At 44.6% G+C, this 14139-nt stretch overlaps 1 protein-coding gene across 1 annotated transcript in view; it reads left to right on the forward strand.

The window, feature by feature from the left end:
- The window catches only part of LOC126315899 (ionotropic receptor 25a), a 208827-nt gene that overhangs the window by 156635 nt on the left and 38053 nt on the right, over nucleotides 1-14139 (forward strand). The window contains exon 12 of the mRNA XM_049992710.1: nucleotides 6033-6216. Coding sequence (XP_049848667.1) covers nucleotides 6033-6216 — 184 coding nt within the window. The remainder of the gene's footprint in view (nucleotides 1-6032; nucleotides 6217-14139) is intronic.

Here is a 14139-nt window from a genome sequence, read left to right on the forward strand (position 1 = left end):
ACCACCGGTCAACTGCTGTTTGTGTATGAGAAATAGGTTGAAAACTTTCCTCATGTCAGCACGTTGTAGGTGTCGCCACCGGCGCTAACCTTGTGTGAATGTTCTGAAAAGCTAATCTTTTGCATGTCACAGCATCTTCTTCCTGTCGGTTAAATTTCGCGTATGTAGCACATCTTCGTGGTGTAGCAATTTTAATGGCCAGCAGTGTATTAGAAGTGACAATATTCTGAATAAACAGATAACTTTCGTTATATTTACATTGAAAAATGCACCGAATGATAAAATACCAGACCAACTTCGATTTATTGACAATTCATTTGGTGCATAAACCTTACTGAAACCTTGGGGCCTATTGAAAACCACAATACGGCTTCCCAAATCATCACCGAACCCCTTCAATGCACCGCTCTTGGGATGTGAACTAGGGCCAGAAGTTGGAAACAGTGCGAAATAATACTCTTTCGACCAAATGCCACTCTTCCATTGCTACACAGACCAGGCTTTATGGTTTCGGCTCCACGTTTCCCTGTTAAGGGCGTTTGCAATAGTGATGAGTGGTTTTGGAATTCCAGCTCGCCCCAGTGCCCTACTTTTGGAGTTCCCTTAGTGTCGTTTTGGTGCTGACAGAATTCACGAGAGCGACGTTAAGTTCTGTAGAGACTTTTGTAGCTGCAGTCCTCTTACTTTATAACTGTCCGTCACGATCACTCAACATATACGCACTGTGATTTACCGGATGATGTTTTCCCGCTTGCCCTGTACGCCTCTTGAAACTCCAAGCGCTTCGGCTACTTTGGTTACGAAAGTAGCCACCGTACAATTATCAAGCATTTGCCCACTTTCGAATACACTTAGCTCCGACACAACGCCTTACTCGAAACTGCACAACACACTGTTCTGACCACGACTGATACAACGTACTGAGGACATTTCAAAGATGTTTTTCGTTGTCAAATACAACAGTGCAACCTGCAGTCTTTGCTAGCGTCTGCATTTTCACTATGTGATCAAAAGTATCCGGACACCTGGCTGAAAATGACTTACTAGTTCGTGGCGCCCTCCATCGGTAATGCTGGAATTCAACATGGTGTTGGCCCACCCTTAGCCTTGATGACAGCTTCCACAGTCGCAGGCATACTTTCAATCAGGTGCTGGAGGGTTTCTTCGGGAATGGCAGCCCGTTCTTCACGGAGTGCTGCATTAAGGAGAGGTATCGATGTCGGTCGATGAGGCCTGGCACCTAGTCGGTGTTCCAAAACATCCCAGAGGTGTTGTATATGATTCAGGTCAGGACGCTGTGCAGGCCAGTCCATTACAGGGATGTTATTGTCGTGTAAACATTCCGCCACAGGCCGTGCATTATGAACAGCTTCTCGATCGTGTTGTAAGATGCAATCGCCATCCCCGAATTACACTTCCACAGCAAGAAGGTGCTTAAAACATCAATGTAGGCCTGTGCTGTGATAGTGCCACGCAAAGTAAGTGGTGCAAGCCCCTCCATGAAAAACACGACCACATCATAACACCACAGCCTCCGAATTTTACTGTTGGCACTACGCACGCTGGCAGATGACGTTCACCAGGCATTCGCCAGACCCACATCCTGCCATCGGATCTCCACATTGTGTACCATGATTCGTCACTCCACACAACGTTTTTCCACTGTTCAATCGTCCAATGTTTACGCTCCTTACAACAAGCGAGGTGCGTTTGGCATTTACCGGCGTGATGTGTGGCTTATGAGCAGCCGCTCAACCATAAAATCCAAGTTTTCTTAACTCCCGCCTAACTGCCATTGTACTTGCAGTGGAACCTGCTGCAGTTTAGAATTCCTGTGTGATGGTCCGGATAGATGTCTGCCAACTACGCATTACGACCCTCTTCAACTGTCGGCGGTCTCTGTCAGGCAACGGACGAGGTCGGCCTGTACGCTTTTGTGCAGTACGTCTCCCTTCACGTTTCCACTTCACTATCACATTGGGAACAGTGAAGATAGGGATGTTTAAGAGTGTGGAAATCTCGCGTGCAGAAGTATGACACAAGTGACACCCAATCACCTGACCACGTTCGCATTCCGTGAGCTCCGCGGAGCGCCCCATCCTCCTCTCTCACGATGTCTAATGACTACTAAGGTCACTGATATGGAATACCTGGCAATAGGTGGCAGCACAATGCACCTAATATGAAAAACGTATGTTTTTCGAGTGTCCGGATACTTTCGATCACTTAGTGTACATTCAAGTATGCCTTTGTCGCAGTGTTTCGTTGTTTTCGTAAACCCCTATAAACTGTACTGTAATAATGAAATTCCAATCTTTTTAGGGCACAATGCCAAGTTTCAAGAATCTTGACAGCAAGGATCAAGGGAAGTGGTCTGAGACTGCCACTGGGCTAATGGGCTTCGCATGGAAGACGTGACGGTCAGTGATTTTTTGGGCTGAGATACAAATGCAAAAACTGAGTCGCTAGTATCCGCCGAAATAACAGGAAAAATACGCCCAACGACTCTTAGAACCGATACGTGGTATATGAAAACCACTAAAGTTGCAACATAAGCGCTAACATTGCACAACACTTTAATATACCCAGAAATTATAAAATATGTCTGTCTCTCAACGCACCTGACAGTCACCTCCCTCCTCAGTTTTCTTGTGAGAAACATATCGTACGTTTTCCAAATGAATACAGTTCTTATACATTAAGGAGCTGTTCAAATTTGCTAAACAGAAATAGCTAATTTTAATGTTATGATCATATGCTGTACATATACGATCTAGCGTTCTAGTTTTTATCAGTTCAAGGAAGTTAATCACGGTGTTTTTTGTTAATATTCGTAAAAACAAAATTATAATTTAATGTTGTCTTTTTTATGAACATGATATTTCGAGTTTTAACTACTATTTCAGTTGCAAAAATGAAACACGATGAAATTTTCATACTACAGTTGAGTGTGCGCTGATATGAAACTTCCTTGCAGGTTAAAACTGTGTGCTGGACCGAGACTCGAACTCGTGACCTTTGCCTTTCGCGGGCAAGTGCTCCACCTTTCTTTTTTTCATTTTGTTCGTTGTTGTTCGTTGTATTTGGTCGTAGCCGACGTCACACGACATACTTTGAAGTTCGTTGTTGATGCTTTCACTCAGTTTTTGTTTTACAGAGACCGGCCAGGTCTCTGACTGAAAGCGCTGAGCTAACGTGCCGGCGCCATCTGAGCTACCCAAGCACGACTCAGGACCCGTCCTCACAGCTTTACTTCCGCCAGTACCTCGTCTCCTACCTTCCAAAATTTACAGAAGGTCTCCTGCGAAACTTGCAGGACCAGCACTCCTGGAAGAAAGGATGTTAAGGAGACATCGCTTTGCCACAATCTTGGGAATGTTTCCAGAATGAAATTTCCACTCTGCAGCGGAATGTGCGCTGATATGAAACTGCAGTTTCGCAGGAGAGCTTCTGTGAAGTTTGGAAGGTAGGAGACGAGGTACTGGTGGAAGTAAAGCTGTGAGGAATGCTCGTGAGTCGTGCTTGGGTAGCTCAGCTGGTGGAGCACTTGTCCGCAAAAGGCAAAGGTCCCGAGTTCGAGTCTCGGTCCGACACACAGTTTTAATCTGCCAGGAAGTTTCATCCAAGCACGATGTTAGTCCAAGATGTACGATAAAGGACTGTACAACTTTGAAAATGCATACAAACTCATTCACACCCCTCAAAGACTTAGTCTTGGTGTCATCTTGAAGGGAAATAGGTCAAGTTTACACTCAGGCGGGACGCTAGTCCAGAGGGTGGGCCAGCGCAAGCGTTGTCGACAGTTGTAGCAAACATGGCTGCCTTTACCTGTCCCGAACTGCTCGCTGCGTGTTTTGGTTTGAAGACTCGAAGTCTGCAACAACTTTGCAACGTAATTTTCATACAGAGTATGGTAAAGATCCTTCGAGTGGGTCTTTTATTTATGAGTGGCGTATGCGTTTTATTGAAACTTCATGTTCGGTAAGACATAACAACTCCTCGGACAGTCCACGTGTGTCTGATGACAAAGAGGAACAAGTGAGACGAATCTTTGTGGACGGCTCCGCAAAATCGATCCGACGTTCTTCTCGACAGCTGGGCGCCCGATTCTGACTGTTTGGTGCGTGTTAACGAAATGGTTGCATCTGAAACCATACAAGTGTACAATGATGCATCAAGTAAAAGACGCTGATAGGCTAGCTGGTAAGTGGATGAGCCGAAATGCGCCAACTACATGGCCACCACGTTCACGGAATCTGACCACAGACGAAGGGAGCCCCATAAGCAGCGAATTGCAGGACTTGGTAGAAAAAGAAGGTAGGCAGATTGAGTTTAACGTCCCGTGTAAGGACTAGCTGGAATTCTAAAACCACTAATCGGTAATGAAAATATCCGAAACAGGAAAAAATGATCCGAAAGCGTAAAAACCTGGACTGCAGGCAAGGGAAGACTGTCATTTGGCCTGATGAGTCTTGTTCCATACTGTTTTTAGCTTCTGGCCGATTCTACTTCCCAAGAGTGACACATGATGGTGGTTCAGTGATGATTTGAGCAGCCCTATCACGGTGTTCCATGAGCCCCATGGTTGCTCTGCGTGTCTGCATTACTGCCGAAGATTATACGACTATTTTGGCTGATCAGATCCATCCCACGGTACAATGTTTGTAATCGTGATGCTGTGGGCCAAGACGACAGAGCCTCTGTTCACGCACTTTGCGTCGAACAGGACTGGTTGTGTGAGCTCGAGCATGAAGTGTCTCATCTCCCCTGGCCATGACAGACACCAGATCTCAATATCATTGAGACTTTGTGGTCTGCTTTGGAGAGAAGGGTGTGTAATCGCTGTCCAGCTCCATTATCATTACCTAAACCTGCCACTGTTTTGCGGGAAGAATGTTACAAGATTCTCTTGAAAACTATGCTTGATCCCTGTTTATCCATCACGAGACGGCTAGTATCTGTTTTGAATGCCTATGGTTGTCCAGCACAGTATTAGGCAAGGTACTGTGTTGTATATTTGGTGTTCCCATATTTTTATCCACCTCGTGTATCTCCCTGCCCTGATTCCTTGGAATCAAGTTTCCTGGCAGATTAAAACTGTGTGCCGGACCGAAATTCGAACACGGGACCTTTGCGTTTAACAAGTAGGGGCTCTACCAACTGACGTACCCAAGCACGACTCACGATCCGTCCTCACAGCTTTACTTCTGCCAGTACCTTGTCTCCTACCTTCCAAACTTTAGAGAAGCTCTCCTGCGAACCTTGCAAAACTAGCACTCCTGAAAGAAAGGATATTGCAGAGACATGTCTTAGCCACAGCCTGGAGTATGTTTCCAGAATGAGATTTTCACTCTGCAGCGGAGTGTGGATTGATATGAAACTTCCTGGCAGATTAAAACTGTGTGCAGGGCCGAGATTCGAACTCGGGACCTTTGCTTTTCGTGGGCAAGTGCTCTACCAAATGAGCTACCCAAGCACGACTCACGCCCCGTCCTCACAGCAGTACTTCTGCGAGTACCTCGTCTCCTACCTTCCAAACTTTATAGAAGCTCTCATTCTGGAAACATCCCCCTGGTTGTGACTAAGCCATGTCTCCGCAATATCCTTTCTTTCAGGAGTGCTAGTTCTATAAAGTTTGCAGGAGAGCTTCTGTAAAGTTTGGAAGGTAGGAGACGAGGTACTGGCAGAAGTAAAGCTGTGAGAACGGGGCGTGATTCGTGCTTGGGTAGCTCATTTGGTAGAGCACTTGCCCGCAAAATGCAAAGGTCCCGAGTTCGAGTCTCGGTCCGGCACACAGTTTTAATCTCCCAGGAAGTTTCACACACCGCTGCAGAGTGAAAATCTCTTCCTTGGAATCAATACAGTGGCGAAGCCCCCGTCAGCGGAAGATGGTAACGTGACTGGTACCAGTTAAACATCGTCTACAATGCTCCAAAGTGACCACTGTGCTTTTTTAAGGCAGTGACTAACGTTTTGTCCGGCGCAGCTCGTACTTTACTTGTAGGTAACCCCCACGTGACGTTCCGTTGCAGAGAATTCACGCTGAAGGAGAGCTTCTGGTTCGCGCTGACGTCATTCACTCCGCAAGGGGGCGGCGAGGCGCCCAAGGCCCTCTCCGGCCGCACGCTGGTGGCCGCCTACTGGCTCTTCGTGGTGCTCATGCTGGCCACCTTCACCGCCAACCTGGCGGCCTTCCTCACCGTCGAGAGGATGAAGGTACGTCCACCCTAGCACTGGTGTTACTCTGCTATCTGGCGAAACGTGGTGGCGATCAGGTTGGTACCGCGTCCCCTGACTTCCTGAAGCCATTTCATAAGTTTCACACTGTCTTTTTGTGAACAGAATGTGAGAGAAGCGAGTATCGTACTAAATTTGAGACTGAATTCAGACTTTCTACACTACTTGCCATTAAAATGCAGATGATAAACGGGTATTCATTGGACAAATCTATTATACTAGAACTGACATGTGATTACATTTTCGCGCAATTTGGGTGCATAGATCCTGAGAAATCAGTACCCAGAACAACCACCTATGGCCGTAATAACGGCCTTGATACGCCTGGGCATTGAGTCAAACAGAGCTTGGGTGGCGTGTATATGCACAGCTGCCCATGAAGCTTCAACAGGATACCACAGTTCATCAAGAGTAGTGACTGGCTTATCGTGACGAGCCAGTTGCTCGGCCACCATTGAGCAGACGTTTTCAGTTGGTGAGAAATCTGGAGAATGAGTGGCCAGGGCAGCAGTCGAACATTTTCTCTACGCAGAAAGGCCCGTACAGGTTCTGCAACATGCGGTCGTGCATTATCCTGATGAAATGTGGGGTTTCGCAGAGATCGAATGAAGGGTAGAGCCACGGGTCGTACCACATCTAAAATGTAAAGTCCACTGTTCAAAGTGCCGTCAATGCGAACAAGAGGTGACCGAGACGTGTAACCAATGGCACCCCATAACATCACGCCGGGTGCTACACCAGTATGGAGATGACGAATACACGCTTCCAATGTGCGTTCACCGCGATGTCGCCAAACTCGGATGCGACCATCATGATGCTGTAAACATAACCTGGATTCATCCGAAAAAATGACTTTTTGCCATTCGTGCACCCAGGTTCGTCGTCGAGTACACTATCGCAGGCGCTCCTGTCTGTTCAAAATGGTTCTGAGCACTATGGGACTTAACATCTGAGGTCATCACTCCCCTAGAACTTAGAACTACTTAAACCTAGCTAACCTAAGGACATCACATACATCCATGCCCGAGGCAGGATTCGAACCTGCGACCGTAGCTGTCGCTAGGTTCCAGACTGAAGCGCCTAGAACCACTCGGCCACCGTGGCCGGCGCTCCTGTCTGTGATGCAGCGTCAAGGGTAAACGCAGCCACGGTCTCCGAGCTGATAGTCCATGCTGCTGCAAACGTCGTCCAACTGTTCGTGCAGATGGTTGTTGTCTTGCAAACGTCCCCATCTGTTGACTCAGGGATCGAGACGTGGCTGCACGATCCGTTACAGCCATGCGGATAAGATGCCTGTCATCTCGACTTCTAGTGATACGAGACCGTTAGGATCCAGCACAGCGTTCCGTATTACCCTCTTGAACCCACCGATTCCATATTCTGGTAACAGTTTTGGATGTCGACCAACGCGAGCAGCAATGTCGTGGTACGATAAACCGCAATCGCGATAGGCGACAATCCGACCTTCATTAAGGTCGGAAACGTGACGGTACGCATTTCTCCTCCTTACACGAGGCATCACAACAACGTTTCACCAGGCAATGCCGGTCAACTGCTGTTTGTGTATGAGAAATCGCTTGGAAACTTTCCTCACGTCAGCACGTTGTATGTGTCACCACCGGCGCCAACCTTGTGTGAATGCTCTGGAAAGCTAATCATTTGCATATCACAACATCTTCTTCCTGTTGGTTAAATGTCACGTCCGTAGCACGTCATCTTCGTGATGTAGCAGTTTTAATGGCCAGCAGTGTAACAGGTAAAGGGGGTGGACAAAAATATGGAAACATCGAAAACACAACACAGCACCCTGCCTAATACTGTGTAGGAAAACCATTGCCATTCAAAAGAACCTCCGGTCTTCTAGGCTGGAGAAATACAGGTATTTCGTGGTTTTCAAGGGAATCTTGTACCATTCTTCCTGCAAAATAATGGAAAGTTCAAGTAACGATGATAGAGGTCGATACGACAACGCACACTTCTCTCCAAAGTAGACCACGAAGGGCCAATAATTTGAGGTCTAGTGACTTTGGTGGCCAGAAAATATGTGAGGGATCATTCTCGTGCTCACAAAACTAGCCTGGGTGGTGTGAGATTCGTGAACAGGGGCTCTGTCGTCTTGGAACATATAATCGCCATTGGCATTTCACAGTGGCATGAACGTGATCAGCCAAAATAGTCTCATGAACGTTGAAAGTAATGCAGTGTTGTGGAATACCCAAGGGAACCATGGACTGCTACGATATGGCTACCCAAACCTCACGGAACCCAGCCATGTTTCATTCTTCCAATGCAGACTTGGCCGGAAGTTGAAAATAGTGTGAACCAAGGCTCATCCGACCAAACGATATCTTCTACGGCTGCGCAGTCCAGGTTTTACGCCTTCGGCACTACCTTTTCCTGTTATGGGCATTTATGTCACAGATGGGTGATTTTGGAACTATATCTCACCCTGCAATGCCCTGCTTATGGAGCTCCCTTCGTGTTGTTTTGATGCCGACTGGGTTCGTGAGTGCGACATTCAGTTGTGGCGTGACTTTTGCAGCTGTCACTCTCTTGCTTTTCATCGCATTCCTCTTCGGTTGTCATCTGTCACGATCACTCAACACACACATTCGTCCACATTGTGACCCAGCGGAATGTTGTAAGGTGTCAGGCAAATCCAACACCTTCCATGAAAACACTGACATGATAAGCAAATCCAGTAGTATGTCACATAGCTCCGAATAAATCGTGACATTAAATTAACCAAAGTAATACAAGTAACGAGTGAGCAAATGGAATACCCCAGACTAACACAAGAATGCCTAAATGCATGTCGTATCTTCCCACCATGAGACCGACGCAGTTCCGAGGGGAGAAACGAGAACAGAAGACGAAAGCAAAACCGTGTTAAGCTAGAAGGCCCTACGATAAAGGACGGACCGGACACCCACGTCGCTAGCCTACCTCTAAGACTACCACCCGCACGTTTTAGCGTGAGACTTTTTCGCGTCTCTGTTACGTCAAGGACCACCCCCCAGCCCATGTTAAAAGCTAGAGCCCTCCAGAAAAACAGTATAGATCTTTCGATAACACAAAAAGGGCCACTACCACCCGCAAGTTTTAGCGTGAGACTTTTTCGCGTGTCTGTTACATTAGGACCACCCGCCAGCCCATGTTAAAAGATAGAGCCCTCCAGAAGAACAGTATAGATCTTACGATAACGCTAAAAGGACCACACCAGCTTCAGGTTTTAGCGTGAGACTTTTTCGCGTCTCTGTTACGTTGCAAACTTTAAAAACATTGCCCCACCACGAAAAGTATAACGTTTCTCATTGGATAGACAGAATTTATGTAGTCGGAGCTTAAGGTTAACATTGAGACCCTGATTGGTCAGATGAAAACACAGCTAGATAGTTTTTTTTAAACCAACTTCGGTAAATTGTAGTAAGGAGAAGTTAGGAGGGAGTTGCTTCCGAGATGGCGAGGTGAGCGGAGCTGTGCTGCTCGCCGCTGCCCTGACGCTGCCTAAACACCGACAAGGTAATGAACGCAAGCGATGCCGCATTTTTGAGCGCATAAAGCTTCATTCAGAACTGCAGAAGTCTCATTTGTTACACCCCCTTTTTGCGTAATACTAGTGTCGATCGTAAATTAAAGCTCATGGTGTTCACATTTGCCACTTGAAGTAAAAATCTGAAACTCGATAATTTTTCTGTTATATTGTTATTGAGAAGCCACATCAGCCACTGTAATTTACGACAAGTTAGATAAGTAATTAAAGATAATTGAGGGTCACTGTAGACCATTTTGATAGTTTTCTCTTTTGTGAAACTTGATATGGCATAGGTCATCCTTCGATCCATTGTAGAACTTGGAAACCCACTCAGGGAATATTCGTTCACATTTTTGTTGAACGCAGTTGGTTTTTACCATCCTGTATTGAAACATTTCCTTTTATCAATAGTGCAATTTATAAACAACGTTTTGTAAGTAGAATAAAATTTCCAATGGTAAACGTTACTGCTTTTTCGACGTTATTTTACCAGCTAACTAAAAATAGGAAAGCCTTGAACCCCTTTCACTAAATTTAGTTAGTATTAAGATTCTTTTACAGGGAGTGCAGTGGAGCTGACGCTGAGATCATTAAGTATTTGGTTATATCATCGCTAGTCTCACTGAACTCTACATGTCGTGTGTGGTCTGGCGTCTCCTTACCAGCAACAGGTCCCAGGTTCAAACTAGTTAATTCCCTAAAAAACACGCTCAGAGCGTCGTTGCGCGAAAGTGGTAGGGAGACACGATATAGAACAATCAGACACCACCATGAATGTTTAGAATGTGGCTCCTGAAATACGAAACACCTCGGCCATCTTGGTTACAGAAGAACTCTCCATACGAGCACCAATCATTTTCCCACATTCCAATTCACTTACCTCCGACGTAGCGCGCTCACAACTACTCGGAACATTGTTCTGACCATGATTCACAGTTGCAACGTATTGACGACATTTCAGAGGCACCGTTCTTGGTCAAATATGGCTCTGAGCACTATAGGACTTTACAGCTGAGGTCATCAGTCCCCTAGAACTTAGACCTACTTAAACCTAACTAACCTATGGACATCGCACACATTCATGCCTGAGGGAGGATGACTGTAGCGGTCGCGCGGTTCCAGACTGAAGCACCTAGAACCGCTCGGCTACAGTGGCCGGCCCTACTTATGTATTTGGTATATTATTCGTTCTTAATTGGACTACATCGACAGGTGTAGGAAACTAAATAAAACTTCACGGCCTGAGAGAGCATATGTTATTTCAGTGATTACAAAATCTAGTGAAATTTACAAACAACTTTGCAGTATGAGCCTACTTATCACTATGTCACTATGATATTGCATCCCATACCATGGTGTGTACTCGGTAACGTAATTTTCTGCACAACTTAACTAATTTCCCATACAAATAAATGGCTGAATAAGTACTTAAGTGCGAGATTCATATGATTTTTAATTACTGTACAATATCACACCTTTGCAGTAAAACGGAATACAATCACTCGCTTAAGTTGACAATGTTCCTTTGTTCTTCGCAAACTCCTAAGCGAACTTTGATCCTTAAGTTTGCACAATCAACGGTACACCAGCTTAATTAGTTACGTGTTAATTTCATCCGGAACAATTTAATCAACAGGAATAAATTAATTAATTTTAAATTATGTAAAGACAAAAATACCATCCATTTAACGTGTCATTGACATGTAAACACCATTCGACGGTTTCGCAATGCAACACAAATAGGAACGGAAACACTAGTATCGTCGAATCAAGCGAATGTGAATGATGTATTGTTTCGAAGAACAAGTCGATATGCTTTTCATTTACGGAGAATGCCAACGAAATTCAATGAGACCTAGAGACTTTTACGCTGAAAGATATCCTCAAGGTACTCAACCTACACGTAGTATATTTAAATATGTGTATGATAAATTGAGAACAACTGGATCTTTAACATATCGGAAACATATCCGGCAAAGGAAAGTTACTAACGAGGAATCGGAAATTGGTACTCTTGCCATTGTTATTCGAGGTCCTTGTATTAGTTCGCGTCAAATCGCAAGGGAATCTGGTATGAGCCAGAGTAGTGTTGTTCGTGTTCTGCGTCGCCATAAATATCATCCTTTCCATATCAGCCTCCACCAAGAATTAACTGGTACGGATTGTATGCGTCGCACTGAATTCTGCCGATGGGCTCAACTTCAGATTCAGAGGGATGACTGATTCATTAATCTGGTTTTATTTACTGACGAGGCTACATTCACGAACCATGGAAATGTTAATTTGCGTAACATGCATTATTGGGCAGCTGAAAATCCATGTTGGCTGCGGCAAGTTGCACACCAAAAACCGTGGTCGGTGAATGTATGGTGTGGGATTCTGAAAGACAGAATTATAGGCCCCTATTTTATCGAAGGAAATCTTAATGGTAGGAAGTACATCACATTCCTGCAAGAAACATTAAGTCTGTTATTGGAGGAAATACCTTTGGAAACAAGGAACAGAATGTGGTATCAATATGATGAGTGCCGGCAAAATTTCGCTGGAAATGAGTTGCAGAGACAATTCCCAAATCGTTGGATTGGACGCGGAGGAGATGTGTTGTGGCCGGCTCGTTCGCCAGACTTGACGCCTCTGAATTGATACTAATGGTCATCAATTCTAACACCTCCTGTAAATGGTCGTCCACGCCACCTTTGTGACCTTCGTTGACCTTCAAAGACCTTACTGTTATGCATCATTGGATCGTCTCGATAGCCGCTATCAGAAAATAAGTACCAAACTATAGCATCCCATTTAAAAAGCAAAGTTGACCTTCATATCTCTGAAGCGACCCCACCTAGCAGCAATAAAAGAACGTCATATTATGGCCCCCGTTGTCCCATGCAACTTTTGTCCCACAAACTTTTCAGCTCCTATCATACTTCCGGAGTTATTCTTGGTGGCAATAGTTAGTGACTCACCCTGTAGTTTCAGGACAGCATAAAATGATTAATCTGCAGTGCAAACAAAGCGTTAACCGGCAGTAACGAATGCGAACTAAATGCTTGGCGCCGACGAGCAAAGTCACTAAAACTGCAGAGAAAATCGCAGAGTACAACATCCACATGCAAGTCATTACACAGTAATAAATTTACCGCAGTCGGTAAATATTCACTCACTGAGAAACCAGCTGTGAGCTTACGTTCACTTCACTCAGAGTTCCAAAGTATTTCTAAGTTCCGAAGTGATGGACACCGAAAATATTTCCAAGTCCTAATTACCACACTTAAACCCAAGCAGCTCTATGGCCGCACAGTCTCTTCAAATACCTTGCCAAGACCAGCCCCACTGACCAAACGACGAAGACGAAACGAGCACCTCTCTTCTTTGTTTATATAAACCTTGGCCATGTGACTACTACTTTACTCGATACAACAATTTACAGTATGACCGTTATTTGTAAGACTCAACATATTATAATACTTACAGATTTTAAATAAATATAGAAAATTTTCCTAATTGATTAGCAACACCATTATTCAATTTTAAACATAGCAATATTAACTGTCTTTATTCAGTTTTGTACACCACAAATGGAACAGCAGTAAAACTAATCACTATAGCAACTCTATTCGCTTTGGCACTGCAGTCCTACGTAAGTCAAATGATAATCTAACCGATATTAAGTTACAAAAATCTCTTTAAATAAACATGTGGATTGATGGGATAACGGAAGAGCTCTCTCATGCTACCGATAATCATTTGTGTATATCAGAAGAAATATTTGTATTGGTCTCCGTTTTAAACTTACTCAATGAATAATTTATAACTATTTGTTTAAAAATAATAGAAACGTGTTCATTCCCTACATAACATGAAGAGCTACATAAAGGTGTGTCACATGCGTATATTGCTAGTTTTTACCGATTTTTGTTGGTTTTATTAACAAAGTTAGTGTTCATTGTTAACAACTTTGTTAATGATATACAGGGCTTTTGAAAAAGAAGAAACACACTTCTAAAATTTATTGCTCCCAAACTACAAAAGATAGAAACACAATGTCAAAGTTCCTGAAAGGAGAAAAGTTCAAATTTTTGTGCATTCAATGTGAGCACCATGTGTTACACGACAAATTACGAAACGGTGGCTCATTTTCCTCCTACACACGAAGCAGCTAGTCTCTCGTTATGGAATTCACAGCTTCAACAAGGCGATTTCGCAGAATTTCAAGTGACAGGCATAGGGAGGATAAAAATGAAGTCATTTACGTAACCCGCCAAATAAAAGTCACAAGGTGCGAGGCCTAGAGACCTGGGAGGCCGCCGGCGATGAAGTTCATCTTCTGCTCCTACTCTTCCAATCCAACGTCCTGGAATGGTGTCATT

Source organism: Schistocerca gregaria, chromosome 1 (assembly GCF_023897955.1).
Source record: "Schistocerca gregaria isolate iqSchGreg1 chromosome 1, iqSchGreg1.2, whole genome shotgun sequence".
Classification (NCBI taxonomy): Eukaryota; Metazoa; Arthropoda; class Insecta; order Orthoptera; family Acrididae; genus Schistocerca; species Schistocerca gregaria.